Genomic DNA, 24227 nt, shown 5'->3' with positions numbered 1-24227 from the left:
AGCCAACTCTCCAGTACTGTCTCACTGCAGAAGAGGTCAGGCCATTGGTCTGCCTGAGGACAAAGCGGGGTGATGACACTTTAGATCACCTATAATTTCTAAGCAGCCAGCTCTGCAGACATAGATCCACACCCCATGTTGTTTTTTAAATATTTTCCCATTAGAGAAGAAATATTTTTCAAAGGAGCCACTCTGACCAGGGAGAGCAATATAGCAGCTAAAGTCACTACAGCAGAGCAGGTGCAGATGGAATATTTTCCCATTAGAGAAGAAATATTTTTCAAAGGAGCCACTCTGACCAGGGAGAGCAATATGGCAGCTAAAGTCACTACAGCAGAGCAGGTGCAGATGGAACTCTGTTTGGGCAGAGGTGTGGGCACCTGGCCTGGATGAGAGGATGCTTATGGCCGCATGGTTGCAGGCCTCTTTCATTGGAGGTAACAAACAGACAGTCACCACCTTGAAATGCATATAGATACACAGACTTTTCTTGTCTAAGAGAGAAAACCGTCACAGGAATATTAACAGGCAGATCAGTAGTGATCCTGTGGGTGTAATGATGCTCTCACACCCTTTATCCTGGTGAACAGAACTCAAGTTTACTATTTAATATAAACTGTATCAAGTTCATAGACACTCAAAAGAAATTTATAAAATCTGGAAAAGCAGGGAAAATCTCCGTATAGATGACAAAACTTTATCCGGACTTAAAAGGGTATGACATACAAAGTTCAAGGGGACATTGAATGAAGTCAGACAATATTAGTTGAATCACTGAAATAAGAACGAGGACATCACAGCCACTTAATGAAGCAGCCAGCTAGTCAAGGAAGTATGTCAAAGAGGTAGGAAGCTGAGTAGGGAGGCAAGGCTGACCTCTGGAGAGATCTGAAGGCCCAGAAGCAATATCTGAACTTTATGCGGTAATGAAAACCACTGATAGGTATGAACAACCGTAGCGGGTTTGCTCTGCATGGGCCCAAGATGTGCAAGGCGCGGGGAGGCAGCAGTCATCTTGCTCCTGTGCTCAGTTGGCCAGGGCACCACAGGCTGTCATATAGCTATGCTGTTCTGTATCTGCTGGCTCGCCTGGTGTCCTGGGCTCCACTGCACACAGCTTGCCCCTTTCCCACAGCCTGTACAGTGAGTTTCAGGCTCCAGCACCAAACAGAAATAATAGGCTCACGTAGATCTAACCAGCTCCATAATGTGTGACTGTATCTCATAGGGGTTGTTTCTCTGAGTGAACCTGTCTGCTGAGGAGTTAAAGGAGTAACTCTCAAATTGTGTATGCATAATAGTCACATGGCTATTTAATTTTAAAAATGCAGATTTTCATGTCCTGGCCCAGAGACTGGGGCAACTTCTGGAGTGGGCCCCGAAACTGGTTTTGAACAAGTGCCCTATGTAATTCTGATATAGGGGACCCACCAGTGACACTACGAGAATCTCAAATACAGGGAACAGGAGACCCTAGAGTCGGGAAGCATGTTAACATATATACACTCTAGGGCTGTGAAGGGCTCGCCAAGGTTACAGGTACAGAAAGCACAGGAAAATGAAACGTATCATGGTAATAACTGAGACATTTTGGTAATAAAGACCATTTTCCTACTAAATTGTCTATATGCCTCTCAAGTAGGCTTGCAAAGTCACTGTGTCTAGAGCAGAAACTATGGCTGCATGTGAAATGTGGAGGCACAAGAGTGGCACTTGCTGGTCACAGACTCAGCTCATGTTTCTAACCTCCCCAGGCAACACAACCCCGTGGAGCAGCCTTGTTGAGCAGACTGCAGCAGCACAGTACTCCTGCCCTGTTGTCTGATAAAGAAAAACATCTACATGCACTCAGTGTGTATAAATGCAGTCATGGCTAACATCTTTAAAAAGTAGTTTTCCCTCAACAATTTCTAATATTATCGGATTCTTTCAAACCCTTTCATTCTGCACCGCAGGGAGGAACGTAGATCTGACTTATGAAGGAGTCTCTACACAAATGGCAGCCTTCTAATCAGAACCTTAAAGGCTAGCTGTAGAAATAAATCATATTTCTAAAAAGCCACCCAAACATGTGGTGTCTGAGTTAGCCCTCGGAGCCACCTGCCAGCACATTCTGGACAAGACGGTGTTGACTTCCAAAGTGAGACCAAACTTGTAATCTATGAGAATACTAGGGAGGGTAAAATAATTTACAGCTGAAGGTGGGAAAAAGACATCATGAAACACCAATTATGTGTCATCAATCTTTACTCTATTTGTAGAACTTCCCTAGAAACCTTGGGAGGGGAGGATCTTATAGAAAATTCTAGACACAAATAGAATATAAAACAGTAAAAAGTTGAACCCCCACATTTTGGCAATCCTTTAGAAAAATAAAACATACCTAGTCTACATAAGGATGAAAAATGTATACTTTGAGTGGGATAGTCTACAGTTTGTGTCACCGTGGTTAGTTTTAGGTGTCAGCTCGAATGGATTAAGGGATTTGTAGATAGCCAGTAAAACATTATTTCTGGGTTGTCTGTGAGGGTATTCCCAGAGGAGACTGGCTATGAGTCGGTGGACTAAGTGGGGAAGATCCACACTCGATGTAAGCAGGCACCATCAACCAGCTGGCGGCTCAGGAGAACAGGCACAGGAAAGCATTCACTCCTGGAGCAGGGACATCCTTCTTCTCCTGCCCTGGGGATCAGAACTCCAGGTTCTACGGCTTTTGGACTTGGGACTTAACCAGTTCCCTTCCCCACACCTTGTTCCGTCCTTCGACCTTGGACTGAGATCCCATCGGCTCCCCTGGTTCTGAGGCCTGTGGACTTGGACTGAACCACATTACCAGCTGCCCTCTCTCCAGCTTGCAGACGGCCTATTGTAGGACTTCCCAGTCTCCATCATCACGTGAGGCAACTCCCCTAATAAATTCCCTTCATATCAATCCATACACCATATCCTATTGGTTCTGTCTCTCTGAAGAACCCTGATACAGACACCTAAGAGAAATATGAACAAGATCTTACCATTGTGTCCCTAGTACTTGCGATAGTGATTGTATTTAACAGATATGTTTGCAGAATGAATTTTTATGTTATCTACTAGTTTTTGATAATTTGAACAAAATTCTTTTTAACAAGAGGCAAAATAAACAAAAGTGGTTTCTATGATTAACTGCCAATATATTAAAAATCCCATTACATCATAGGTTGTTCTGCTACAAAGCAAATCATAACTCCTAGGTTACGTTGTATAATTTGACTTGTTCAACATAAAGAAAATTACTCAAATATTATAATGGAGTTAAAATGTATTTAAAGTTCTAAAACAAAAAATTCTTTAAAACTCTGTCAACATTTAGTTCTCAATTTTAACATTACTAAAGTGCTTGTAAAAATTATCCCAGATTTCTGCCAAAGCCCATGTCAAGGGTTATTTGCTTTTACTATTTTCTTTTATTCTGGTTGAAGATTTTTCTCCAAAACAGTCATTCCGGACTGCTTGCTTAACAGTCCCAGGAATGAAAAAATCTTAAGATATTCCACTTACATCCATTAAAGTCTTAATAAAACACCAATAAACACTGCCTCTTCTGGGTAGTTTAGAGGCCCCTTCAGGCAAGCTGGTGGATCAAGAGCCTTCTTCATAAGATGAGTTGGCCAAAAAAGTCAACTTTTCCAAACAAATTCCTTGCTCATAAATGTAAGGAAAACCCGACATGACCTGTTTTTCATTCTTAAAATACAAAAATAACCTCTGAAAGGTAGAAAAGTGTGGGAAGAATAAAGAAAATGAAAAGAAATTTTACTTCCTAAATCAGTCTTGCTTAGAGATACATTATAATGAAACGAGTATTTCAGGTTTCTTTTTTAATTAAACAAATTTGCCCAACAGTTCCGTTTTGAACTGATTAATAATCACAGCACGCAAATCAGTCCTTCCTCAAGGGGACGGTCTCCTCCCTGATGCCCTCTTTGGTCACAATGCAGATCCTGAGTGCGTCTCCTGTGTACACGTCCCTCTCAGCCGCAGAAATGAAGACGTCTTTCACTAGCCGCATTGCTCTGTCCAAGGACAGTGGGACATGCTCTACGTTCTGCATATTCTTAAAACCAACCTGGTGGACAGGAAATTCGTATGAGGTGTCACGTGACAGTAAGTATAAAGGAAGGTTCAAGCCTCCCCCAATATCTTCCCATGTCTGAGGATTTATAACGAATACATCACACAAAATTAAAATGTCCCTCAGACTAAAACCCCTCCAGACCAGCTGAATTACACATACCGGAAACCTGACAAATATTCCCCAGCAAAGATCCAATTCTTGAGAAGTACATAATCTAGAGAGGTGGACATATGCCAGTATTACAAGAGAATGTCCTTTAACTAAGAAGGAAAGAAAAGCTATAGAGCCCCAAGCAGGCATCAACTAAGTCTACTAGAAGCGAGGTGCGGGCGCAGCACCGAGGGTTGCGATCCTGTTGCCGGTCCCGGTCCGGTACGGGCGCGACACTGAGGGTTGCAATCCGTTGCCGGACACGAAAAAAAAAAAAAAGAAAAAAAAAAAAGAAGAAGAGCACGAGAGGTTAAGTCTCTCTCTGCTCCGCTATGTGAGACCCCTGGGTTACTGCTGCCACCCCCAACACGATCACCAGATGTGTTTCCTAGATTTTGGACTTCCTAGCAATAAATTTCATTTTCTTACCAATTACCCAGTTCCGTGTATTTTGTTATAAGCAACAGGAATGGACTAATACACATATCATTCAGAAAAAAGCAGGGTGAGTGTGTGGCAGAAAAGCAATAAGCAGAGGAGCAGCAACATGCAACATATTTTGGAAAAGTGAGCAGGTGCATCAGGGAAGTGAGCTTGGAGGCAGAAAGGATGTCAGGAAAGAAACTCAATAATCCAGTAATGCAGGTCTGAATTTAGCGAGCAGTAATGAAAATGTAAAAATACACCTGGCAGTTAGAATACACAACTAAGTGACAAAGAAATGGTGAGTAAGGGGGAGAAAGACATTTTCATGACCTTCAGGTAAAGACGGCAAGGAGAGAATTGAAAACATGGACCAATCACTGCGGATGTAAAAAATGTGGATGTCATGAGAATACAGGAAAAAAATCAAAGCCATGGGCGCAGGTGAGAACCCCAGCAGAGCTGTTAGAACACACACAGATGGGAAGGTGTGGGAGGGCAAACCAGCCAAACAAACCCCGCAGTAATCTGTAAGAAAGGCTTTGTTTCTCCCTTCTCCTAATGAAGAGGAGAACGTGGAGGAAAGCACTTCACTTGAACATCTCGACCACCTGACTCAGTCTCATTACCTGGTTGTCAAGCAGCGGCTGAAGCATGGCACTTGCTGAGCCTCCAGCCTTGAAGGAATCTCTCTGGTAGGACCCCACCGGGTCAAAGCTGTACACGGCTCCCTTCCCTTAAAGCGGAAAACAGTCTCCATGAGGATGGTATCCCGATCACAATTCCAAATCATGGTAAAAATAAATCCAGTCAAACTGTGATACAAAGTGGACTACCAACTTGGCTAAAATTTCAGCCAACAGTCAGAACACATTTACTGTGTACAGGTGACACCCAGCAGACAGCCTGGCTCCTCACCTCCACCAAAAGAACTCGGAATGTGGTCAGAGCCAAGAGGCCCACACTGATGCTCAGATACTGTGGCTAACCTGCCTACCGGAAACTTTATGCTCTCTTCAGCTAATGTCACCAACTGCCAACCTGTGCACTGCCCCCCGCCCCCCAACATGTAGGTGGTTTCACAGATGCACTGGTTAATAGGTCCTGCTCTAAATTCTGACCAAAACTCCTCATGACATTCCTAAAAAACAAAGTAGTATAGTTTTTGTATAGACTTGATAGTTTAAAATCTTCCTAGTGAAAGAATAGTAAAAAACTTTTTTCCTAGTGCTAAATATGTGAGCAATCACACAGAAAACTTACTTGTTCATGTTTTAATTAATAGTAACCATACTCTTTAGCATCAGTCCTATAAAAACCAGTATTTTAATAAAGGAGGAATTTCATATAAACACAAATGCCACCCACAAAAATTTACCTTTGCTTAAAATGTAACCACTTGCTTTGCACTACTGGAGTTATAAAGAATCACTTTTTTTTTTGGTGAGAAAAACAGAATCTGAATTCACCCATTCTTAACACAAGTTACAAAGAAATGGGAGTGGATGGCGAAATGCACCTCTCAGACTCTTCTAAAGTGAGCATAAATTATGCCTTTTTTGAAGAGCAATCTGGCAGCAGAATCTATCAAAATGGAAAAGTATGTACCCCATAATCCAGTGATAATCTCACTTGTGTAATAGGATTTATTCTACAAAAACGCTTACATAAACACATAAAGCAATAGGAACAAGGAGGACATTTCTGTATTATTTAAAAGAGCAAAAAATTACGAGCAACCAAAAATCCACTAGTAGAAAAATGGTATACCCACATAATGAAAAGCACAACAGGGTTAAAAGGTGAGAGAAACCTTGGAGCCAGTCTGCCTAGGCATGAATCCTGCGTCCCCCACATGCTGACCATGTGGCCTGCTCAGACTGCCTTGTTTCAGCTGTGACGCAGGTATGATATACACGATCACCTCAGGGAGTTATGAGGTAATGAGGTAACCTGCATACAATACCCAAGGTAATTTCTAGTACTCCAAATGTGTTCCTTATATGTTAGAAGAGCAAGTGATTACTATTATTTGGCAGCCTAGGAAGAGGAGGACTTATGTGCTTATGATGGGACGAGGCAACATATCCACAAGACAACATAAAATGAAGAGTTCTGTAATGTGTATTGTATGATCCTACTTTTGTTTAAAAGCATAAAAAACCTGCATATATGTGTGTATAAGCACACATCGTCTGGAAAGATAAACTGTAGTTGGTTATCTTTGAGCACAGGACTGGAGGAAAGCCAAGAAGGGAATCACTTTGCACACTTCTGTATTGCTTATTACAAAGAACATGTCACTTTGCAATTTTAAAAAAGGGCTTTTAAAAACAACTGTGTTCTGGGTGTGAGAAATTATGAACCATCTATGAGGTATGACTTTAAAAAGATGTAACTGATTTTGAAAACACATTACACAAGAGCTGAAACACTCTAGTAGCTGCCCCAGGAGATATGAGCTAGAGACATCTCCTTACTATCCATGGACAACTGCAACCGTTAGCTTTGTGTATTTTTTTTCCATTGCAGAATCATATGATTGAATTCCCAGCTGGAGAAGGCAGCACCTAAAAAAACATGGGAAAGTGTTTTTGCTGGAAGCAAACTTGGGACAAGAAAGATCACAGTGAGCAGTCCATTAACCTCGACACACTAATAAAGAAAGAGATATGAGGTGTAAAGGCAAAAGAACGATCCCATCAGGCAACAAGTAAAACAAGGTGCAAAAGCTTTTCTCAAGGGTAGAACCAATCTCAGAAAACCACACACAACAGACTCGAGGAAAACAAACAAGAGAGGGCAGGAAATGTCCAAAAGCAAAGCTTCCAAGACACCCTAGGAAAGCAAGAGAGACATTTGTAACACCAGTGCAGAATGGCACAAATCATGATGAAGTGCTTTTCCTCACCAAAATAAATTCCACAAATCACAATGACTTCAATGTAAAATATAAAAATCAGCCAACTCCTGGAAAGAAACACAGGTAAGCTTTGGATGGGGAAGGCCTTTCTAACAATGTAGGAAACTCAATGCCATAAAGAAAAAACTGATGGATTTGACTGTATGAAACTCAGAAACTTCTGTGCAGCAAAAGACATCCCCCAAAAGTAAGAAGAAAGAACACTCTTGGGAGGCACCTACTACATTCCTTTCAGAGGGCTGACACAGTTGAATGGAGGTTTTGTAAATCAGTAAGACTAAACTGCAAATAAGGAAATGAGCAAAGGTTAATATGAAGGAGAAATGAAAGAGGCCAATATACATAGGAAAAGATGCCCCCAAATATATATAAATTAAAACAATAAAATATTTAATGGGCAAAGATGTGCTTTAAAATGTGTTAATTCTGATACTGGGAAGGATACATAAAAATTAGGTACTCATGCCCTCTGCTGGTAGAAGTGTATTGCAACACCATTTCTGAAGGACAGGCCAGTAATGTCAACAAAATGAGAAAAAAATTCCTCTGACACAATAACTAACTAGGAATTTACTCCAACAAGATAAGGATAATCAGAGAAGAACATAAAAATGTATGTATAAGGATGATCATTGTATTGTTTATGTTAAGGAAACTAGAAACAATCTAAATGCCCTTTACAGCTTAGGTAAATTATGGTATAGCCACACACTGTGTAAGTCAGCCATTAAAAATCATTATCTGTGTCTATGTTCACTAGCTTAAATCTCCATGATAATATATCCAATGTATGGTTACAAAAAACCATACATACCACAGTCTTACTTATTTAACAGTGCATGAGTGTGTGTATAAATATGTACGTACTTACGATTTTCATTGCAGAAAAACTACAGCCATTTTTACTCTGGGGGTAAAAATTTTTAAAAGCCTGACAGCGGCTAAGAGAGTAAAGGCACAGAGGTCAAGTAAGATGGCTGCTGACCACACTGTCCTGAAGGTCCCCACCTCCATCAACACAGGAGACAAAGTCTCAAAACATTAGCAGAGGCTCTGGACTTAGGGGCACCAGGCTCAGAGTAGCTAGGGGTAGAGAGCAGGAAAAAAAACAAAGCATAAAATGGAAAGCTGACATAAGCTCAGCAGAGATCTCCAGCTCGCTTCCTTTTCATAGGTCTAGAGGGCTTCTCCCCTCACCCCACCCCTGGCAAATGATTTAAGGAATCTTCATCTGAAGGAAATGCTGATTACCTAAGCACCCAGGTGAAGCCTGTCAGCTGACAAGCCACGCTAACACAGACCTTTACAATCAGATTTTGGTATATTATTCTTCAATATGAATGGACAGCCAAAAATCAACAGAAATTTGAGGGAAGCCTCCAACATAGAAGATGGAGGCCAAAAGTAAACAAAATGAAAAAAAGCAATCTGACAAAATGCAGAGAACACAAGAAAATGTCAAAGAAAGTATAAAAATATCTAACAAAACCAGGAAAATTAAAAAAATAAAAATAGAGCCAGAAAATAAGAAAAAGCTCTTGGAAATTAATGACACCAGAAATAAAAGCATTCAGTAATGGATGAAAAGTTATCGTTGAGGAAATCTTCATCAGGAATATAAAAAGACCAAGAGATAGACAATATGTAGGGCAAAAAATAAGAAAATATAGGGTAATCACCCAGGTATTTGTGGAGAAGGTGGGGAGGCAAAGAGGAGGAAAAGAAGGGGGTTGGAGGAAGAGGAGAGAAAAAGGTAAAGAAAGAGGACACAATAAATGAGAAAAGACCCTAGACAAGGCGCATCACTATGAAATTTTAGAACACCAGGGTAAAGATCCTAAAAGCAAACTCTCAAAAAAGGTCCCCTGATTTTTTTTTTTTTCTTTTTCAGAAATCTCATGGGAGATGTACACCACCAAAATAAGGAAATAAACCAAGAGGAAAGCATGAGATCCAGGAAACAGGGAATCCAATGCCAAGAATAAGCCAAAAAAAAACTCCCATGGTGATAGCCAAAGAAGCCCCAGGATGGCAGCAAGGTAGGCCTAAAGGAACTGGTCCATCCTGGAACAAGAGGCAGAGGGGTCCACAGATCATGCGAGCTTTGACTGTGGGATGAATCGTATTCAGAGTGCGTGCAAAGAACAAAATGTTTAAAGAAATCCAAGCCCATTAGATATTTACAGAAAAAACAAAAGTTGTATAAGGAATGAAACAGCGTACTACTTGGTACAACAAAGATCAATATTTATCTGGTTATAATAAAAATATGAAATATGTACTTTATCAAAAGTGTACCTCCTGTAGAAGGATGCTCATGAGGAAGAGAACACAAAAGAGCTGAGAACCAAAAGATACCACAAAAGATACCATCACCTACCAGAACAAAACACCAAAAGATGGTTTCTTAAAAGAATGAAGTACAAGTACAGTATTTTGGAAAATACATGTAAAAGAGCTGAAAACTGTCTTGGGGCAATGGAAAAAGAAGGCAGAAGACTGCTTTATTATATACACAAATTCCTCTATATAATAAAAATTAAAGGATAATTAAAGCAAACCAAACAAAGAGAAAGATTAGAAAGACAGTTCTAGACACACCTGAGAATACCACCAAAACTTGAAACACTGTCCCATGAAAACCAAAGAACATGGCTCTGAAGTCATACAGGCCCAAACCCAAATCTTGGGTCTGCTGTTCAACAGATGTGAGCTTTCCCAGATTAGTCCCTCTGACTCTCAGAAAAACTCAAAGGACATTGTCCAGCTTGCTGAAATTCAATGGTAGCTATTGTGATGTTGCTAAAATGTGAATCTATTAACCTGACATTCAAGCCAGACATAAAGTCAGTCAAAAGAGGCATCAGCAGCATCCAGCACACTAGGTGAGGGAAGCTAATCTGTGACTGAAATTTAATTGCCTAGGTTACACGTAATTCACTTCTACTTACCATTTCTACACTTTACATTTTCTTAGTTTTCAAGTAAGTTTGAAAGCCTTAAAAAGAAATTGTGTCAACCCAATCTGTCTATACCTAAACTACTGTAGATAAAATGAGGGGTCAGAGAGGGACAGAAAAAAAACCTCGTTGAGAGATAAGGAGCTGAGAAAAGCCAGACCCCTTCTTACCCAGAATTTCCCCTCACAGATTGTAGGGTCTCCAGGTCCCCTCGCTTTCTATGTCCTGCCTGAGGAACACATAGTGCCTTGACCATTCTGTGACCTGGCCAGCTGCTTGTTCTCCCATGGAAGCTTGAACTGAAGTCAGGCCTTGTACACTCCCAGGCACTGATAAAGCTATTTAGGTTGCTGCTTGAAAACACTGAGAGATTAATGCTGTTTGTAAACATGTAGAAACTAGCCCTGGGCCTGAGCCAAATTCCTTAAACCCTCACATAAACTCTACAACTGGACCTCTTCATTGCAGACATACCTAGGTGGAACTTCTTTTCTTGCTATCCGTAGTGACAATCACTGCAGCACTCTCTATGTAAGTTACCATAATATCACCCTGGCATTGAGTGCTTCCTTCTTTGTAATCCCAACTGGCCTTGGGGCAGTCTCTTATAGGAACTCCCCTACTGCCACTTTTGAGGCAATTCCAGCCACAGGTTTAGCCAGATGGAACACAGAACATGAACTTACTCCAACGACATCCTCATCCAGGCATTTCTGTAACTTCTTATCACAATGCACTATTTTATTTTATTTTTATTTATTTATTTATTTTTTATAAAGATGACCGGTAAGGGGATCTTAACCCTTGACTTGGTGTTGTCAGCACCACGCTCACCCAATTAGCTAACCGGCCATCCCTATATGGGATCCGAACCCGCGGCCCTGGTGCTATCAGCACCGCACTCTCCCGAGTGAGCCACGGGCCGGCCCGCAATGCACTATTTTAAATGGTTGCACAGATCTTTTTTTTTTTTTTTAAAAGATGACCAGTAAGGGGATCTTAACCCTTGACTTGGTGTTGTCAGCACCACGCTCACCCAATTAGCTAACCGGCCATCCCTATATGGGATCCGAACCCGGGGCCTTGGTGTTATCAGCACCGCACTCTCCCGAGTGAGCCATGGGCCGGCCCAGTTGCACAGATCTGTCCTGAGAAAATGTATTTGGTTTTCGAAGCAACCAAAAGCCAATCCAAATCAGAACTGGTGGAAAACATCAATGCCCATGATAGGGTAACGTAGCTTTGGGTCAAAAATGTCAAGTAACAAGACTGATTTTCTCAGGCACTCCTGGTCTATGACCGAAAATAAGATGTGTTTCAAAAAGGTTCCGGGGAAAATGCATGTATTTACTGACTTCTAGGTCATTTAATGACCCAAATGACTTTAAAGACATCACTTTTCAAAAACTTTTTGAAGTATGTTTGTTAATAAATTGTCATTACTAAGAATCATATTTAGGTCAAGCTTCTTTAGGTCCGATTTCTTTCCGTAAGATAAAAAGGCAAATTATCTACTACTAATTCACGCAAGATCCTGTGCAAACAGTAAAACATTCACTATTAGAGCTTTAATACACCACTTGCTGCGTGCCCTTAAATGTCATTTCTCCTCCTTTTAGCTTCAGTATCTTCATCACTTTCATTTTCAGAAAATGAAGGTACTGGGCTACATGTTGTTTATGGTTCTTTTCAACTCTGGATGGAAACACACACATCTAGGAAATGCCACCCCACTCCATTTTCCAGAAAGAAAGAATTGTACCTTCTTCATCAAGTCCACCGATGATGTTGTAAACATAGTAGGGAAAGAAGCGCCTTGAATACAGGATTGTAGACAGCATCGCAGCAATTGCCCCCGTAGTCATGGCCTTATTATTGGAGTGCTTATACATCTGCAATTATTGATAAAAATCACAGGCATGTAGAGATAGGATTATAGACTAGAACAACAAACGGTGTACAAAGTGCACATCTCAGTGAAAGGGGACAGCATGCCTGTTTCCTTCATGATCAAACTCAATACCAGTAAGATAAAATTATTTATTACACCCTATAATTTGGGGATATAAAAATTTTAAGGAAAAGTATGCTGCGTTTGCCCTCAGCTCTCTGGTTTAAAGACCCTGCTTTCCATGCTGCCCTTATCACAGGCACCAATGATTCAAGAGCAAATGCAGACAGGGCATACAAGGTGACCTGGGGAGAGTGTTCCAAATCTCTCTCTCCTTCTCTCTGCATCTAGACCCGTAGTCAACAAACTATAGACTGTGGGCCAAATCCAGCCCACTGCCTGTTTCTGTAAAGTTTTACTGGAACACAGCCACATTCATTCATTACATATTGTCTATGGCTACTTTTTCATTACAGCAGCAGAGGTGAGTAGCTGTGGCAGAGACCAAATGGCCCATAAAGCTGAAAATATTTACTATCTGGTCCTTTATAGATAAAAGTCTGCTGACCCCTGATCAGTCCCAGATATTAAGTCCCTCTCTTTGTAGAGCAGACACGTATGAGAACAGAAGATATAAGGGTACCATCCTTAATGTGCATGATCCTAATACAGAACAGTGGTCTTTATCCTCAAAGCATCTATGGTGGGGAACACAAGTATCCAAAATAGGATCTTGGGAAGACAATATATTAGACTAATGGGCAAAAAAGAACATGATCACCCCTAATGTTTTCATGTCAAACCTTCTGTTAGTTAGCTATCCATTGAAGCTTGTGGGGTGACAGGAGTCAATGGTTTATTCTGTGCCTCTCATCTAAGCTCCTGGCTTATTCCTTCCTACTTGAGTTCACAAGTCCTGCCAACTAAGATCACTATGCTGTGAAGAGGAAAAATATGCCAATGGATGGTTTTCCAAGCCAAGCTCATGTCTAAAAGCCTGCCTGGGCTATCTCCTGCCGCAGAAACGCATATATTGTTTATTTCTGAGGGAAGAGTATCTGCAGAAGCAGTGTCCCTCCTAGGCTACCTCTCAAACAACAGAGAACCAACCCTTTATATGGTATAGAGATTTTAACAAGTGGAATGTACTGTAGTTTCATATTATGCTACTTTAAAGATCTTGCATTAATGGTTTCATTTCATTTCTAGGATACAATATAGTTTCACCTGCTAACCCAGTGCTTCTCCAAATATTCTGAGTAACAGTCATGCTGTAGGCTTAAAAGAATCTCATGAATTTTTATTAGTTTTTAATAGCGTAGACATACATAAAAGCATCTACCTTTAGTCTTGCTTCAATAATCTTTGTCAGGGTAAGACAGTCTCCATGAAAACCGCTGCACCCAATGACTGTTTTGTCTGTTCTGTAAAAAGCACATTTCAGGAAATTGAGTTGTTTTGGTTAGACAGTAAAGCAAAACATGTCTTGGGCAACTTTAAATTTAAAACTCTATTCCCATTATTCCCAAAATGGTAATGAGACAACTACCCAGCTCTTTTTTGGGGTGGGGTGGGGGGGTGGAATGTATACCTACATCTCACACTGTACGCCAAATAAATTATAGGTAGATCAAAGACAATAAAAAAATGCAACTATGAATGAATTAAATGGGTGAATTTTTTTAAACAATCTTGGGCTGGGGGAGGCTGATTTAAATATAATACAATCCAAGGGCCCCAGAGAAGTTTCACAAATTTGACATCTAAAAATTTAAAATTACAGAGAAAAATGTGATGAACAGTTAAAATATTGGTAGCACATACAACCAAAGTCTAATTTTAATTTCCTTAGTCCATAAACGATTCCTACAAATAAGGAAAGCATTCAAAACATGATGGAAAGATGGGTAAACTTCTGTGAACACGTAAGCCACAGGAAAAAAAGACACAAGTCACCATAAACATAAAAAAGGCTCTATGTCACTCAGAAATGCAAATCTAAACAAGAGATGATTTCAACTGATTAAACTGGCTAATAATGCCTATCTAATGCTGGTCAGGTTGTGGAATATGGGTACTCTTCAGAAACCTGGACTCAGTATAAACTGGTCTAACTTTCTAGATGGATAATTTGGCAGCATATAGTAAAAATTTAAATGCACATCACTTTCATTCAATAACTCCACTAGAAATCTATTCCATCAATATACTCATATAAATTTGTAAAGATATGATCTAAGCTTACCTGTGAGAATACATTTTAATAGCTCCCCCAAACAAAACAAAAATGTCCATCAGTAAGGAACTGATTAAATTTTACTACATCCATACAAATTCAACCCTGTATCTCAAAAATTCTCAAATCCTTCTACCACTATAAGAAAACTTCAACCAATCTTGTCAAGAAATATTTAGCAGAGACCACATGATAAACTCTTCCTTTTGGAGATTTATGAATGACTCACACAAACATACAAACCATACTTGTCCTACTAGGGAGCCACTGACACCTCTGGGGTCAACACCAACAATTCCTGATCCATCCCTACAACTAACCTCACTGCAGAGTTAAAAACCTCCAAACTCCCATACGGCTTTACTGCCTTTACTACCAAGATGGGTTGACAATACCAACGGGGAAGGACAAAATCTTTGAACTTCAAGAAGCTTTTCCCAAATATCCAGGTGCATCAAAGGAATGGGAGTTTTCATGCAAAAAGTAAAGAGTGAATATAGAGAATCAAATAGGCCAGGAAGAGGCTCGCTTGGCTCTAGGTCAGCTCCAAAGGGCATGGGATAAGGAGTACATAGGTATTTGTTAATATTCTCTATCTACCTAAAATATTTCATAACAAAAGAATGGGTGTTCACTTCAGTAGCACACACACTAAAACAGATGTTACCAAGGTGAGCTAAAGCTTGCACAAGGACGGTATCTATATTATTTTTTTAAATTTTACTTATAATACTGCTTTTAAATTAAATTTTACATCTTAAAAGAGGGAAAAAGGTAACATGGAAGCACAATGAAACTAGCGGAGAGGAGAAAGAGATGAAAGAAGTGGACAGAAAAAGAACTGGGGTGATGAAGACAGACTTCAACAGTTTTTTAGGTTAAGATGTGAGCCATTCCTGGCACTAGGACAGAGGACAGAGCTGTCTCTTCTTCACCTAGTCCCTGCAATATCACAAGGTCCTGTCCAAAGGACCCAAACCTCATCAATCCCATTCCTACCACAATTCAGGTTTAATAGGCTTTTGTGACTAACCTAGGAACTAATGACCATTTACAAGCATTTTCAAAACTATTAAATACGAACCACTGCTAATGTGCAAGATGCACTTGAGTAACTTACACAGATGTTCTTTCTTTCAACATATATGGATTTTCATCAGTTTTAGAAAAAATATGGCTAGCCCATTAAAACTTTGAGCCACAAATATAATTGCTTAGGGTATCTAAACTGAACGCTTCAGGTAAAAAAAAGGGGGGGGGCAGATTTAAAAAACATTTAACAGATTAATGGTGTCATGGTTTAAATGTTTGTCCCCTCCAAAACTCATGTTGAAATTTAATTGCCACTGTGATGGTACTGGGAGGTGAGACCTTTAAGACGTGTTTAGGTCATAAGGGCGCCACATTCACGAATGAACGAACGAAACTCATCAGCATAGGAGTAGATTGGCCCCCTCTTGCACACTCTCTCTCACACTCCCTCTCTTTGTCCTTGTGCCATGTGATGATATAGCACAAAGGCCCTCGCCAGATGCCAATTCTTCAGTCTTGGACTTTCCAGCCTCCAGAATCCAGGAGTAGATTGGCCCCCTCTTGCACACTCTCTCTCACACTCCCTCTCTTTGCCCTTGTGCCATGTGATGATGTAGCACAAAGGCCCTCGCCAGATGCCAATTCTTCAGTCTTGGACTTTCCAGCCTCCAGAATCATGTGCCAATAAATTTCTGTTAATTATAAATTATCTTGTCTGTGGTATTCTGTTACAGCAGCACAAAATGGACTCAGACAAATGAATAAAGGGATGGAAAGATATGTGCTATAAAGTAACTACAGTAAAATGCTAATGGTAAGATCTAGGTGATGGCATATGGGTGTTCACTATTACCTTTGTTATATATTTGAAATTTTTCACAATACTGGCATAAAAACATTTACGTTACTATATTAGTCCATTTTTGTTGCTTATAACAAAATACATGCAACTTGGTATTTTGTAAAGAAAAACAAAATTTATTGCTTACAGTTTCTGACACTGGGAAGTCTAAAGTGGTGGCAATAGTGACCCAGGGGTCTCATATGGCAAGATGATGGAAGCAGAGAGAGAGAGACAGACTCTCCCCTTCTTTAAAAGCCTTCAGAACCACGTACTTGACCACCATGTTCAATCCATTAACTACTGCACAGTCCTACAATCCAATCACCTCTTCAAGGCTTCACCTTTCAATTACCACAACAGGATTTCCCACCCTCTTAACAGTCACAATGGGGGCTAAGTTTCTAATACATAAAACTTAGGGGGACACAATTTAAGCTTCAATGAGTTTTGCGGGGGCATAATTCAATCCACTAGTTAGCAAAAGCACTGCTGGTACCTAGGTATGGCAAATATTATAAAGACCACACACTGAATTACTAGGAAACACCAACTTAGAAAATTGTTTTCTAGCAAAAACACAAAATGAGCTAACAACAGGCAAACTAAAAACTCATGAAACAAATCATTTATAAGTGGAATCTCTTGCAGGATTAAGTTATCACAAAGGTGTTGTGAAATGTGTCCTTAGAAGTATTTACTTACAATTTGTAACATTTTGGGCTGTCCCGGGTGTGAATTGAAAACCCTTCACTCAATCGAGTGTCAGAAGCAACAATTGAAAAATCTTCTCCAGCAATTGCCAAAACAGTACTGAGGAAAAAAGGAAAGAAAATGAATTAATTCTTCATGATGGTAATCCTCTCTCTCCAGATACATGCTCCACAGCAGATACTGGGATAAAGTTCACTGGATGGCAGCAAGAACAGGACTCAAATGGAAGAGGAAAGATCAGGAGAGAAAGGACCCCTTGCTACAAGGATACATGCTCCACAGCAGATACTGGGATAAAGTTCACTGGATGGGAGCAAGAACAGGACTCAAATGGAAGAGGAAAGATCAGGAGAGAAAGGACCCCTTGCTACAAGTCATCCGGAAAAAAACATAAGCCTAAAATCAGGGCAAAGGCTCATTGGCAGGAGGTAACAGAAAAGCCACTGAATTATCATCATCATCAAAAAATTAAATACTTACTTTATGCAAGGTACTGATAATGGTAAAACAACTAGACACCATGTCAGTGCCCTTGACTGTATAGACAGTGGTACTACAACACAAGCTATACAAGGGGATTAGCTTTTTTCATTTCTTTATATGCAAGGCCTTATATAACGTCTAGTACACAGCAGACACTCAATTATCTGTTGACAAATGAACAAAGAACAAACCTTTCCCTTTATGGTTGTACCATTTAAGATAGCTTACAGCATGAATTCCAAAAGCAGGCTGTCTGGGTTCTAATGCTGGTTCTCTCACTTAGCAGATATGAGGCTAGGGGCAAGTTACCTAACTTATCAATGCCTCGGTTTCCTCATATATACAACAGAGATCATAATAGCGGCTACGTCACAAGGATGTTACAAGGATTAAATGAGTTAATAATCATAAAGCTGTTATAAGAGTGCCTGGTATATAGCTGGTCCTCTAGTAAGTGTTCGCTTTGATCATTGTGGCATACACATGAGGCAGCAGAGTGTGATGACTAAGTACCTGAGATTGACCTGAGACAGAGACCTATCCTTGACACTTGTTAGCTGTGACCTTGGACAAATTCTCCAAGTGCAAGTTGATGATAACAGTACCTGTGTTACAAAGCAATGGTGATAAATAAGTGACATAATTTACATAAAGCACCTAGCACAATGCCCCACATAACATAAGTGGTGGGATTTGTGCTTAACCTGTAAAGTAGAAAAGGATGGCATCCCAGGTAATAAGAACTGAGGGAAAAGAGAAACAGGTAATAATTCAAATAGTACATTCGAGCAACTTATTCAGGTGGCACTTTTTGTGTGGGTGGAGGGACATTAAGGCTTATGCGATGGACAGGAATCCTACTAAAGAAGATCCCAAATGCCAAGCTAAAGATTTGGGCATTTTTGCTGGAAACCATGAAGGTTCCAGCAAGAGTGAGAAAAGTTCCACTTGCAAAGTGGGGTTTTAAGAAGACTACTCTGATAATGTTAATATGTGAAATGGGACAGGCACTGTTCCAATAAGACGAATGCAATAGAAAGGTAGCAGGGTAAATAGGAAGAAACTGGGTAAATCCAAGAAAACATTACAAGCACACTAAATGGACAAGTTTTTGTATCACCTAAACATGTCAGGAACTGGGAAAACTAATGACAACATCCAAGATCTTAAACTTGGATGAGCGGAATGATGGCATAATTATAAGGAATATTTTAAAGGAGGAGAGGAGATTGAGAGAAATATTAGCTTGCTTTTTGTTTTATTATCTTGAGTTATGGTGAGAGCAGAAAACCCAGGTAGAGGCCTTTCTCTCTCTGCCATCTTGCAGCCTGTGGAGGCCTGCTGGGAACAGGACTTCTAAAAGGCAAATGTGTGTGGAAGGCTGTGGTCCAAAGCCACCTTTGCTGGCTATAAGCAGGGTCTCTGGAACCAAAAGGAGCACACGGCTCTTCTTAAAACTGAAGGTGTTTATGCCTGAGATGAAACTGAATTCTACTTGGGCAAGAAATGTGCTTATGTTTACAAAACAAAGAACACGGTGATTCCTGGTGGCAAACCAAACAAAACCAGAGCAATCTGGGGAAAGGTAACCTGTGCCCATGGAAACAGTGGAATGGTTCATGCCAAATTCCGAAGCAACTTTCCCGCTAAGGCTATTGGATACAGAATCCATTTGATACTGTACCCCTCAAGGATTTAAATTAATGAAAAGTGAATAAATAAAAGCAGATTTGTACTCTTGTATTTTTAAGTGGCTTAAAGACTTATTGCCCTAAATTTAGTTACTATATGCTCAAAATGGTGGAGGTTATTCAGCATTTTCAGAGCACAAGGAAGTCAGAGCTATATGTAATGGTGGTTAGCGATTTAGAAGACAACGGTGTTTTAATGTATCTTAATACAAGGCCTTATGGAGGGGATAAGTGAGCTCTGAGACAGTAGAAAGGCAACTGCCTTCCACATTAGACTGAAGGTAAGTGAAAAAAGCTTAAACTTATTTTTTTATAGTACCTTGTAATAGTATGTACTTGTCCAGGGTAGATTCGTTGGAGAAATTTAAGATTAAAAATGGGAACTGGGAACAATTTGAATGCAGATTATCTGGATGGTATTTGGCAGTTCATCTGGATAGGCTGGGATGAAATATCCTTGGGATTTGTGACTGGACAGAGCATTCCAGTACAGAACACTTGACTGGGAATAATACACAAACTGAAAATATCAAATAAAAAGCCACATGGATCCACCACAGAAAAAGTAGTCCTGTGGTGTATGGGGGTTGGGAATAGTGCATGGACAGGTAGCTTTCTTTGGCTTTGTGTTTTAATGTAATAAAGTGCATGACTGAGATATTTTAGCATATTACAAAGGAAGGTAAGCAGGGCTCTGGAGTATTTTAAATCTCCTAAGGATGTGCTAAAATAAAAATTTGAATTAAGGCATCAAAAAAAAAGAACATCCAGGTAGAAATGTTTTATTGAAGGAGCCAGAATTACAGAAACTGACTTGGAAATTATCCTCCTAGGGATGAGAGATGTTGAGAGTGCTGAGTGACAAGGATGGAGGCTAATGATTTGGGGTTTAACCACATTTAAAGAGTTAGAGTAGAAAAAGGTAGAGAACTAAGGCTCATTTTGTAGAAGCAAAGGCTGCCTGAGAACCAGCTGCAATAACAACTGAAGAAAAAGAACAAAAATTGAGAAAAGGTAACTTGATTGAATAATCAGAAACTTGTAAGCAAGTTTTAGTATAGCAATGCCTTAAGCTGAATTACAAAGTGTTAAAAAGAGAGTAATGAGTACTGAATACTGAACACTTTGAAAACTCTAACTATAACGAATTTATGGACTGGCTGCTTAGTTCAGTTGTTAGAGTGTGGTGCTGATGAGCATGGTGTTAGAGCAAGGTCCAGGGTTCTATCCATCCCTGAACAGGCCAGCTTAATTCTAAAAAAAACGAATTTATAACTGCCTTATGAAATGGGTCTAACAGCCCACCTTACAATTTAACTACAGGAAGTGTTAAGAAGTTCAATGCAAAAGCATACATACGTAACTCAGTGGCGAGAGCTATGAATTCAAGTCCTGGCTCAACTTCACATCAGCTCTGTGTACAGTCTAACTTCTAGAGGTGCTCCATGGGGCTAATACCATCTAACATTCACCTCTCATGAAGATTAAATAAGATAAGTGCTTGCAATTTACAAAATGTGTTTCTCTTGATTCTCAACTATGAAGAAGCTAAGGAAGATAAGGAAATTTAGATTCAAGATGTTGAGAGGCACCCAAAGACCACACTGACCTTTAGCGACAGAACCAAAGCTAAAATCAGTCTTCCCATTCTCTAACATACACCAAACTTCTGCATTAATATTTCAAATTCATAAGGACCTGATTAATGTTTCTCGTTTTCTTAAAGAACCTCTTGTTTGTTCGAATTGGGTGTGTATGTTTTAAGGCACAAAGTTTGATTGGTAAACTATGACCACTGTTTCAATTTACAGCTCTTCATTGTCAAAAAGTACTGAATAGAGCGTCTTTTTACACCTTAACTCTTTAGAGTACTGTCAAGGAAAAGTATTGCTTAGGATAAAGCTAGTAATTTAAAAAACAAAAACAACCTGAACGTAACATGCCAAGAAGACACATAGTAAAAAGTCTCTTATTTTTTTCTGAACTTAAGTTAAACGTTTAGGTGGGGGGGGGGAGGCACTGACGTATGAAATTAATAAGTCTGGCCACGGTCCAGTCCATGGCTCACTCGGGAGAGCGTGGTGCTGACAACACCAAGGCCACGGGTTCGGATCCCTATATAGCGATGGCCGGTTAGCTCACTTGGGAGAGCGTGGTGCTGATGACACCAAGTCAAGGGTTAAGATCCCCTTACCGGTCATCTTTAAAAAGTTAAAAAAAAAAAAAAAAAAATTGGCGGCTGGCCGGTACGGGGATCCGAACCGTCGACCCTGGTGCTACCACACCGCGCTCTAACCACCTGAGCCAACCAGCCAGCCCCTCCACCTTCTACCTGCAATAGCAGAAAATGACTAAAGAAATGTGTGATTAGACATTTCGGCTACAGACACAACCGTGCACTTAACAACACCGACCGACCAATCACAACTTGTAAGCTGCAGATGGTGAGCCTCTCCGTCCCCTCCGCCTGCTGGCCTGAGAAATGCGCTCAGACCCTACGAGAAGGAAAGGTGCATTCTCAGAGGAGTCCCCAGGGCAGGGCGACAGCGCGGACGCACTCGGCTCAGGGGACCAAGGCCCGCGGGGCAAAGGCAGCCCTTCCCGCCGGGACCCCGAACGAGCCGAGGCGGGGGGGGGGGCGGGCGCGAGCGAGAATGCGGCGGCTCCCGGGGCTCTTACCCCCCGTTGAAAGCGTAGGGCGAAAAGCGCAGCTGTAAAGGGCCCGCGGCGCTGCGCGGCTCTACCCCCAGGTCTCTGCCGGGTCCCCAGGACATGACTGCGGAGGACAACATCTCGCAGCGGCGGCTCCAGCTCCTGCTGTCTCACGGCGAGATGGCGGCTCCGGCCGGAAGTTACGCCACTTCCGGCTTCTCCTCGCGCTCCCTGCGGGCTTCTCTATCTTGCACTCCTCGTTGCTCCAGGAGGTCAGCGGCACCCCGGCCCGGCCAGGCACCGCCTATTCCAAGAAAGCGGAAGACATGTAAAGGGTTTTTTCCTAAGAAAACATTTGAATTCGATTCTGATGGACAAACTTTCAAAAGTCTAGCTGCTGTGGGTGGAATGTGTCCCCCAAAAGTTCATGTGTTGGAAACTTGACCCCCACTGTAACAGCATTAAGAAGATGGGAAATCCAATTATGGTATTTGAAGAATGAGGCTTTTGGGATTGGACTGTGAGCCCTCCTGAATGGATTGATTGATACATTCATGGAGTAAAGAGTTATCGTGGAGGGCCGGCCCGTGGCTCACTTTGGGAAAGCGTGGTGCTGATAGCACCAAGGCCACGGGTTCGGATCCCCATATAGGGCCGGCCCGTGGCTCACTTGGTAGAGTGCGGTGCTGATAACACCAAGGCCACGGGTTCAGATCCCCACATAGGGATGGCCCATGGCTCACTTGGAGAGCGTGGTGCTGACAACACCAGTTCAAGGGTTAAGATCCCCTTACCGGTCATCTTTAAAAAAATTAAAAAATTAAAAAAAAATAAGAAATAAAAAATAAAAAGAGTTATCGTGGGTGAGTGTGAGAAGGTTAGCAGGCTTGCTCCTACCTTTTCGCTAGGTGATACCCAGTTTCTCTGTAGATCCTCACCACATGCATTCTCTGGGCTTTGGACTTCCCAGCCTCCAAGATTGTAAGAAATAAGTTTTATTTCCATATATATTGCCCAGTCTGAGGTGCTCTGTTTTCAGCAACAGACACGGACTAGTACCAAAAAATCAGCTATATCAAAAATTGTGGGGGGGCCGGCCCGGTGGCGCACTGCTACAGTGCGCCGCTTGGGAAGCATGGCGGCGCTCCCGCCCGAGGGTTCGGATCCCACATACAGACCGGTTCCCGCTCACTGGCTGAGCGGGGTGCGGGCAACACCAAGCCAAGGGGTGCGATCCCCTTACCAGTCACAAAAAAAAAAAAATTGTGGGGCCATCCTGTGACTCACTTGGAAGAGGGCGGCGCTGGGAGAGCAGCGGCACTCCCGCTGCGGGTTCGGATCCTATATCGGGATGGTGGGTGCGCTCACTGGCTGAGCGGGGTGCGGGCAACACCAAGCCAAGGGGTGCGATCCCCTTACCAGTCACAAAAAAAAAAAAATTGTGGGGCCATCCTGTGACTCACTTGGAAGAGGGCGGCGCTGGGAGAGCAGCGGCACTCCCGCTGCGGGTTCGGATCCTATATCGGGATGGTGGGTGCGCTCACTGGCTGAGCGGGGTGCGGGCAACACCAAGCCAAGGGGTGCGATCCCCTTACCAGTCACAAAAAAAAAAAAATTGTGGGGCCATCCTGTGACTCACTTGGAAGAGGGCGGCGCTGGGAGAGCAGCGGCACTCCCGCTGCGGGTTCGGATCCTATATCGGGATGGTGGGTGCGCTCACTGGCTGAGCGGGGTGCGGGCAACACCAAGCCAAGGGGTGCGATCCCCTTACCAGTCACAAAAAAAAAAAAATTGTGGGGCCATCCTGTGACTCACTTGGAAGAGGGCGGCGCTGGGAGAGCAGCGGCACTCCCGCTGCGGGTTCGGATCCTATATCGGGATGGTGGGTGCGCTCACTGGCTGAGCGCGGTGCGGGCAACACCAAGCCAAGGGTTGCGATCCCCTTACCAGTCACAAAAAAAAAAAAATTGTGAGGGCCAGCCTGTGACTCACTTGGAAGAGGGTGGTGCTGATAACACCAAGGCCACAGGTTCGGATCCCTATATAGGGATGGCCGGGTGGTTCACTTGGGTGAGCATGGTGCTGACAACACTAAGTCAGTGGTTAAGATCCCCTTA

General features: G+C 41.7%; 1 protein-coding gene and 1 pseudogene across 1 annotated transcript; one reads left to right on the top strand and one right to left on the bottom strand.

Annotated features, from left to right (window-relative positions):
* Positions 1-3810: 3810 nt before the first annotated feature.
* PSMB1 (proteasome (prosome, macropain) subunit, beta type, 1) lies at positions 3811-22331 on the bottom strand. Its single transcript, XM_008591526.1, has 6 exons — positions 22138-22331; positions 17276-17383; positions 13804-13885; positions 12333-12462; positions 5317-5423; positions 3811-4105 (listed from the first exon to the last, which is right to left on the bottom strand). The coding sequence occupies exons 1-6, from the start codon at positions 22248-22250 to the stop codon at positions 3920-3922; spliced, it is 726 nt and encodes a 241-aa protein (XP_008589748.1). The 5' UTR covers positions 22251-22331; the 3' UTR covers positions 3811-3919.
* Positions 18682-19466, top strand: LOC103606964 (annotated as a pseudogene).
* Positions 22332-24227: the final 1896 nt, after the last annotated feature.

Source organism: Galeopterus variegatus, unplaced genomic scaffold (genome assembly GCF_000696425.1).
Source record: "Galeopterus variegatus unplaced genomic scaffold, G_variegatus-3.0.2 Scaffold6994, whole genome shotgun sequence".
Lineage (NCBI taxonomy): Eukaryota > Metazoa > Chordata > Mammalia > Dermoptera > Cynocephalidae > Galeopterus > Galeopterus variegatus.
This window is presented reverse-complemented; position numbering and strand designations above follow the sequence as displayed.